Here is an 8,643-nt window from a genome sequence, read left to right on the forward strand (position 1 = left end):
AGAACTGTGGAATGAATGGTGTGTATGTTTGGTGAGTGTCTGTAGGTGCAAGTGTGTTGTGTGAATATTTCTCTCAGCATGTATGTGTGAGTGGGAAACTAGTTTGTGGTAGAATGTGTGAGTGTGCATGTGTGTGAACATATGTTGTGTGTATATGTGAGTGCATGTCTGTGAGTGTATGTGTATAAGTATGTTGTGTGTGTGTTTGGGAATATATTGTTAGCATGCTAGCATGTGTGTGAGTGTGGGGAATTTTTTTGTGGGGAGTATGTGTATGTGTTATGCACATATGTGGTTGTGTTTTGTGTCCATGCGTGAGTGCACATGAGTGTGTGTGAATGCATGTTTGTCAGTGTATGTGAGAATGTGTACAAGTGTGTTGCGTGTGCATGTGTGTCGTGTGTATGCATGAGTGTGTATGCGTGCATGTCTGAGTGTATGTGTGCGTGTATGTGTGGGACTCAACAGTCACAGAGACAATCCCATCACCCTAAAGTTCTGGGACCTTCTTCCCCATCCTGCAGGGCCACCCAGCTCCTCCACTGTCCTCCCACTGGCCTGATTGCTGGTGGCCAACAAGGTGCCCTCCTTACTTGGCTCCTCAGAAAATTCCTGTATCATCATCTCTTGAACTTCCTGAGGGATGGAGCAGGTGTGGTCTTGCTGGAAAGGCCCTCTCCCACAAAGCAGGGCTCTCAGGAGTCTGCAGATGGACAGTCCTGTTCAGAAAAGGGAAAGGATCCTCTTCTGTAAGTAAGGGGAGTGTGGGGTGTCCCTGAGGACCTCTGACAAGGAAAAATGAGGAAAGCCCTTCTAACTCCTCTCCCAGACTCTACCACCCAGCTGAATGCTGATTTTCTTCACAGAAAAGCAAACCGGAGCCAAAGGAATGGTGGTGACCTGCGACGGGTGGCTGGGTGACTGGCAACAGAGCCTGCTGGCAGCCTGCCTGCTTCCTCGCGGTACGTATAAGGAGTGTGCTGGGCGTAGCAGCCCTGTTCGTCTGAGGCCACGTTCCGCTCTTCGCCATGCCTGCTCACCTGCTCCTGTCCGGGGCTGGCCTGCTCCTCGTCCTTTGCTTGCAGCTGATGACCAACAACGCCCAGGAAGACACGTGAGCCATTCCTTCCCCTCCTCACAGAACACTCAGGGCGCACCTACCTGCCTGCACACCCACCAGAACCCATCCCACCTTCCTGAGCTCTGGTCCCAGAAACTCTGTGCGACCATTGTCACCCCTCTCCTCTTAGGACTCCATCATGCTCCCCACATCTCCACGGGGGCTTCTAGGTTGTTGGTGGGAATGAGGCCCAGTGTGCATCCAGGCTGTAGCCCTGAGACAGCCCTGCTCTGTGTCTGGAACCTGCTCCTTTGTATAAATTTCTGCTCTGTAAACGCTCCCTTCTCACACTGCCTCCTAGAAGACAGGGTTTGGCAGATCAGTGAGTTCCAACACCAGCCATGGCAGCCCTGTTGGGACTCACAGGGGGAACTAGGGCCCACCAGTATTTACCCATGTCTCTCTTGTCCTGAAGCCTGAAGATATGTTTGAGGACCACTTGCCCCAACCATGTGGGGACCCAGGGGCATAAGACAGTTGTGTAGAGGAGGCACAGACATTGAGGCCAGAAAAATGAGGAAGGAGTTGGAGCCAAGGATCTGGGGAACAGCGGCAGTCAGGAAGCTGGAGGAGTTTTATCTACAGGAGCGAGGTTTCAGGTGTGGGTTTCTGGGTGGATGCTGGCAGTGCCCCTGGAAAAAAACTCTGTGGGACTTTGACCATTTGGTGAGATGGTGGCAGATGTCTCAGGCAGTTCAGGTACAAGTCCCTCTGTTTTGCCTCAGTTAAGCTTCACTAATGAGGGTGACTCAACTATTGCTCTGGCCATTCTTGGGGTTATCAGTGAAAACCTCTCCTCCAAGACATCATTCAACTCCCAGTCTCCCCAGCTGGTCATCCTCTGAGACCTTCATTGTGCCACCAAAGGGAAGAATTTGAAGACACTCGGATCTCCAATCATTGTCACAGAGCAGCTGGCAGGAGAAGTGGAATCTCCTGGGGCCTTGGAGGTGATGCCCTCGGCACATGTGACTAGGAAGTCTTGTGACTGAAGGAACCCGACAGGGGCTCTTCCAGGAGTTTCAGGAACAAGACAGGAATGCTCCTGTCTGGACCCCAGGCCTCCTACAGAAGAGGCACCCCTGACCACAGTCTCTGTCTTCACCTGTTCTCTTTTAATGGAGTGGTGGGTACTTAGAATGAGGGGGCATCTTCCAGAAACTTTTCAAACCCAGCCATGCCCAAATCTCCTCTAAACAAACAAAAAACTGTCAGCAAGTCAGTTCTGATTCATTGTGACTCTGTATCGGGTTTTACAGAGTGTAACAGACAGCCGCACCTTTCTCTCATGGAGCAGCTGGCAGGTTGGAACCACCGGCCAGTCCAGTGCTTATCTTACAGCATCACCCAGTCCGCTCCAGTGCTAAACAAACAGGCATCCCTAGGCCCACTCAGACACCAGAGAGGGACGCCCACCGAAGCCGCTTCTTCACTGTCCCCCCCGGGAACTGTTTGCTGCTGTGATCACTCCCCTGGTGATAGAACTTTGACACAAGCCCTCTCCCCAGCAAACACCCAGCTTTACTAGGAAGTCACATGCCACCTTGTCCTTTCATTCTTTCTTGTTTTCCTTTTTTGAAAAGATCATGTTCAGTTTTAAATAAAACTGCCCTCCCTGCTTTAGTAAACAAAACTAACCATTCACAAAATGACCAAATGGACTCACAGACATTCCCGGGGGGCTCTAACACTGAGCATGGGTGCAATCCCACCCGTGTCCCCTGCACCTTCCTGCCTCTCCGCCCTCACGCGGTGGTGCCCTCCTCTCTCCTTAGGAACTGGAAAGTGTTGACGATGGATCTGCAGATGCAGTCTACCGCACAGGCCGGTGAGGAGGTGCCTGTGACGCTCAGAATTCACACGGAAATAAGAGAATGCATGGTGGTAAGTGTGGCCCAGGTGGAGCAAACAGCTACTACTGAAAGGGTGGAAGAAAGGCCTGGTGCTTTCCTTCTGAAAATCAGCCACCGGAGACTCTGTGGGGCACAGCTCTACTCTGACACCTTTGAGATGGCCCTTCAGTGGTAACCCTACAGCAATAGTATGGTGGTAAATAAAGGCCTGGAGCAGTGGACATGGGGAAGGTGGGACTTCCGCATCAGAATCACTGAATCTCCCACTTTATTTTTGTTGTTGTTTGTTGTGAAGTACCGTCAAGTAGGTTCTGACCCACAGTGATTCTGTATAGGGTTCCTGAGTTGCAGCTGCTGAGCTTGAAGCACTAACCTGTGGTCCGGTGCCTTAATCCTACAGCACCACACCAGAACCAAGGTTCTGTTATTGTTGTTAAGTGTCGTTGGGTTGGTTCTGACTTATAGCGACCCTTTATAGGTTTCCAAAGAGCAGCTGGTGTGTTTGAACTTTCAAACTAGTGATTCAAAGTCCAGTGCTGTTCCTACAGCACCGCTCCAGGAGTCCGAGGGGCTGGAACTAGCAAAGGCAGAGCAAAGAGGGGAAGAGCCAAGAGCTGTGGTGAGCTGGCCAGAGTCCCTCCAGGATCCTGAACAAGACGGACTCGGGATGGGCGTGGGAAGGGGCTCACAGAGCTCCCTTTGAGCAGAGTGAGGCAGGTGGCCAGGAGAAGCAATCTCAGAGATATGCAGAGTCTGGCCCCTCCTCTGCTCCTTCTCTTCCCGGCCTTCCCCCCCCCCCCCAACCCAGGTCTGCAGTTGCCTGAGGATGGGGGCGGGTCCACACTCTGATCTAAAATGCAGTTTCCCAAAGGTTAACCTGCTTGAGGTTCATCTGGGGATCTTGTTAAAGTGCTGTGACACTTCAGGTTACTGAGCTGGACAGCAAAGCTCACCAGTGGCTACTCAGAAACCCTGCACAGGGTCGCTATGAGTCAGAACCGACTGGACAGGCCACCACCACCACTCATTATAATAAGGGGCCCTGGTAGTGAGTGTAGTGGATTACAAGCTGGACTGCTAACCACAAGGTCACTACCTGCCCCTCAGTGGGAGAAAGATGAGACTTTCTACTGCCGTAAAGATTTACAGCCTTGGAAACCCTATACAGGGTCGCTATGAGTCAGAATGACTCGGTGGCACTCAGCCATCCCCATTCATTATAATGCTTCCTATTCATTATAAACTGACTCATCTGTCCGTTTGTCGTACTGTTTGTGGCCTGTGTGCTGCTGTGATGCTGGAAGCGATGTCGCGGATATTTCAAGTATCAACAGGGTAACACTTGGTGGACAGGCTTCAATAGAATTTCCAGACTAAACAGACTAGGAAAGACAGCGTGGTGGTCACTGCTTTAAAAAAGGTCCGGTGAAATTCTTATGAATAACAGTGGAACATCGTTTGATATAGAGCCAGAAGCTAAGTCCCTCAGGTTGGAAGTCACTCAAAATGCACACCGGCCTCAACAACAGGCTAAAGCACCAATTCTGAGGCTGGCAGGGAACCAGGCAGTGTTCTATTCTGCTGTGCTTAGTTAGGGTCACTATGAGTGAGAATGGAACAGTCACACCTAACAACATGTCTTATACTGACTTTTTGATAATGTAAAGTTTTAGGATTACAGTTACAAAATTAAAACAGATTATAGCTCAAATGGTGTATTTGAACACATAGATCCTTCTAAGCTGAGGAAAAGTTTCTGAGAGCTCACCATGGCAACACTCAAAGGTCATCTTGCTGGACTCATGAAGGCTATGAAAACTTCATCAGAAAATTGATTTTAATTTCATTATTAAAAAACAAAGGAAAACTGCAAGCTTGAATAACAGGGATCAAAGTCTTACAAATAAGTACGTGGTAGATGGACATATAGGAGTTTCTACAGAAGTTTCTACAGAAGCATTTACTGAGCAGGAAACTACAAGTAAGTTAAAGTGCACCTTAGGGAGACAGCTGCGGAGGACAGCGTTGATTCCCTGGAGGAAGTCCATTAAATTCATTTTAGAGAACACATCGTGCATGTCCCATGTGAATTTTGTTCATTTGTTTGAATTATATGAGGGGGAGCTCCAAAATGGTTGTGGGCAAATGAGATGGAAAGATCATGGGATTTTCCCATAAACCTTTTGAACTCCCCTCGTATGTGTGTTGAAATTCAAGATTCATGAAGACATACCAGTTTGTTGCAAATGTAGTGAAAAGATAAACAAGACAAGAATTGGCCTCTCTCAAGAAACACCAAAATTCTGCACAGCATTTGAATCGCATTCCAGTTGTGAGATTACTTGAATTCTTGATTGAGTGGTCTGTTCCCCGAGCGAACTCCACATGACAGGTAGTTCAGGTAGACAGCCTCGCCGGGTACCACTAGCTCTGATAACTACCCATCTTGTAGGTTGTGGTGAGGGCAGGCAGCATCTATGATGTGATGGAAGATCAACTTCTTCTCCTGGGGACATCCCACAGGCTGCCACAGCTACTGTGGTTTGTTGCTGACAGTCCTGATGGAAGAAATTCTCAATCAAGAGAGATAAGTGAAGTAAAGATGAAAATTTTTGTCCGAGCTCACTGACTCTTGCCGATTCTCTCTCGGTGTTTGGACCTCAGGATAAAACACCTGTGCTGACCCCAGACCAAAGCTCCCAGACCTCACCGGAAGTCTGCAGGTGACAGGTTGCTATCTTCAGTCACAATGAACTCTCAAGCTAAAAAGAAAAATAACCCCATTCAACTTCCCACCAGTTTATTAGCCTGGTTGAGCAGATCATTGTTGCATCTCAGACACATGACATTTGTCACCAAAGGTTGTAGTTAGAGAGGCCCCCTGGGACTGGGTCACAGTTCTGACAACAGGTCTTTGCTTGTGCACTCAAGTGAACAGGTCTCACTCATTCAGAACAAAAGTCAGTGTGAGTCCATTCCTGCTGGGCAACTCAAGCAGGCTGCTCCCCAGATGGACAGATGAATGGATGGTCATCCCTGGATGAGATCTTCTGCCCAGGGACTCATTTCCATCTTCTCATCTCCTTGCTGAGATGATACAGAAACAGCAGGTTCTTTCCACCTCTAAAGACCTCTACATCATCCTTTTCCTCCTCTTCCTCCTCCCCTCCACCTCTTCTTCATCTTACTCCTTTGTCTCCTCCTTTCTGCTCTATCCTCCCCAGGAATCCCACTCCCCAGGTTAACACTGGGTTCTCCCCGCACCCTCTCTTCACCAGATCAAAGCATACCTCAGAAGCAGCATTCCCCTGGAAGGGCCTTCTCACAGTTACACATTCACTGCCTGCCTGTGTAACGATTATCCAAGGACCTTCTTTTGGGACATTGTGAGCAACTGTAAGTGCAGAGTCTTCCAAGGTGGGGGGGGCTTCCAAGTGACGGGGAGACAGCCACAAAGACCCACTTGCACAGATATGCAGGAGCCACGGGAAGTGGAGGGGGAGGAGGGAAGGAGAAACCCTGATGTGTGGGTGGGGATCACGCTCTGATTCCAAGAGTATGAGAAGATGGAATCATGGAGACACCTTTGGGGAAACGGACCCCAGTGACTGGCAGCCGTATAAGACAAGAGGCTGGGGGGGTGGAGTCTTTCCAGAAACGATCTGTGTTCATGTCTCTTTCAGACACTGTGACAGTCGTACCAATAGTTGATGTTGTTCGAGAGCTAAACATCTGCCCTGAAGATAGGGCAGTAATGCCCATCAAAGCAAACCGTTTTTACACGTCCGCTACCCTTTTTATAACACAATAAGGGAAAGCTTGACTCTGTGCCCCCTGCCCATTGGGTACCCCTAAGCACATGAGGTGCAGGAGGAGGATCTGTGAAATAAACTTCTTCAAGCATCCTTGTGTTCTGTCTGTGTTCTCCATGCAAAATCCTAACAACGGTTGTCAGGATGGTCCAAGAGCAGACCAGGTGTCATTGTGTAGTGCATAAGGTATTGATTGAGAGAGAGAGGACAGGGAGTGTGTCCTGATGTGGCGCTATAGAATAAGCACTGGACTGCTAACCTCAAGGTCGGTGGTTCAAGCCCACCAATCACTCTTTGGAAACTCTATGCAGGGGCGCTATGAGTCAGATCTGACTTAAAGCATGTAACAATAACTACATACAAGTCGCTACTTGATGCTGATTCTACAATGCCACACCAGGATTAGATATATATATGTTGTTGTTATGTGCCGATGATTCAGTTCTGACCCATAGCAACCCTGTAGAGGGTTTCCAAGGAGTAGCTGGTGAATTTGAACCTCCAATCTTATGATTCAAACAGACCTTGAGGTTGAGCGCTTATCCTACAGCGCCACAACACACACATGTTGCTGTTGATAGGTGCTGTCGCGTTGGTTCCTACACATAGCTACCCTGTATAGGGTTTCCGAGGAGTGGCTAGTGAGCTTGAACCTCCAACCTTGAGTATCAAACCAACTTAGTAGTCCAGCACATTAAGCTGCTCCTTGGAAACCCTATACAGGGTTGCTATGAGTTGGAACTGACTCCATGGCACTTAACAAAAACATATATAGGTACATCTGGTAGCGTAGTGGTTACGAATTGGGCTGCTAACCTTAAGGTCAGCAGTTTGAAACTACCAGCAGTTCCATGGGAGAAAGTTGAGGCAGTTCTGCTCCCGTAAAGATTTACAGCCTCGGAAACCTTGTGCAGGGTCGCTATGAGTCGGAACTGACTCCACGGTACTTAACAACAACAATGACATGTATATATCTGATAGTGTAGTGGATTATGAGCTAAATGGCAGTCAGCAGTTCAAATCTACCAGTCGCTCCACAGGAGAAAGATGAGGCTTTCTGGTCCCATACAGATGTACAGCCTCGGAAACCCTATATGGGGTCATTAGGTGTCGGAACCGACTCCATAGCATATCACCACCACATATATAATAGAAAACATCTGGTAACGCAGTGGTTATGAATTGGGCTGTGAACTTTAAGGTCAGCAGTTCGAAACTACCAGCTGTTTCACGGAAGAAAGATGAGGCTTTCTGCTCCCGTAAAGATTTATAGTCTCGGAAACCCTGTACAGCATAACTGTGAGTCAGAACCGACTCCACGGCACATAACCACCCCCACCTCCATTATATCTAAGTATTATTTCAAAACATAATTGATATGTAGAAAACTATCCATGAGAGTAAGATCATGGAAAAATGGCAGAAAAGGGAATTCCAAAGAATCCATCTCTCCACCAAAGCAACCATCACTGCCAAAGATTGACAGAATCAGCCTTTTCTGTAACTCTAGAATCTAATCTAAAATTTACACGAACCAGGGGACTGCTGGATGATGAAAAGTGTATCCGAGCTTCAGAAAGGGAGCATGACATCATTTTTTCCTCATCTGCCAGCCGTCACTCACTCCCCAGCATGGTATCAGCTCCGGGGGGCTGGGGGCAGTAGGACTGTGTTCCTGGTCTCCCTTGCTTGTTGGTGTTGTTGTAAGTTGCTTCTGAGATGGTGGTGACTCAAGGTGACATTATGTATAACCAAACAAAGCATCAGCTTGTCCTGTATGATCATTAGGATCCTTGCTGGGGTTGAGCCCATTGTTACACCGCCACTGGGACAACCCATTTCAGTGAGGGTTTCCCCT

General features: G+C 48.5%; 1 protein-coding gene across 1 annotated transcript; it reads left to right on the forward strand.

Annotated features, from left to right (window-relative positions):
- The first annotated feature begins 1,028 nt into the window (after window positions 1-1,028).
- Window positions 1,029-6,784, forward strand: PIP (prolactin-induced protein). The gene is made up of 4 exons (XM_006861275.1): window positions 1,029-1,114; window positions 2,896-3,004; window positions 6,252-6,369; window positions 6,657-6,784. The coding sequence occupies exons 1-4, from the start codon at window positions 1,029-1,031 to the stop codon at window positions 6,782-6,784; spliced, it is 441 nt and encodes a 146-aa protein (XP_006861337.1).
- The last annotated feature ends 1,859 nt before the right edge of the window (window positions 6,785-8,643 follow it).

This window comes from Chrysochloris asiatica, unplaced genomic scaffold, assembly GCF_000296735.1.
Source record: "Chrysochloris asiatica unplaced genomic scaffold, ChrAsi1.0 scaffold00041, whole genome shotgun sequence".
Lineage (NCBI taxonomy): Eukaryota > Metazoa > Chordata > Mammalia > Afrosoricida > Chrysochloridae > Chrysochloris > Chrysochloris asiatica.

Coding starts and splice junctions, on each gene's coding strand:
- PIP (XM_006861275.1), top strand. CDS start 1,029: ATGCCTGCTCACCTGCTCCTGTCCGGGGCTGGCCTGCTCCTCGTCCTT. Junction 1,115..2,895: donor AACAACGCCCAGGAAGACAC/GTGAGCCATTCC, acceptor CTCTCTCCTTAG/GAACTGGAAAGTGTTGACGA. Junction 6,370..6,656: donor TTGGGACATTGTGAGCAACT/GTAAGTGCAGAG, acceptor TGTCTCTTTCAG/ACACTGTGACAGTCGTACCA.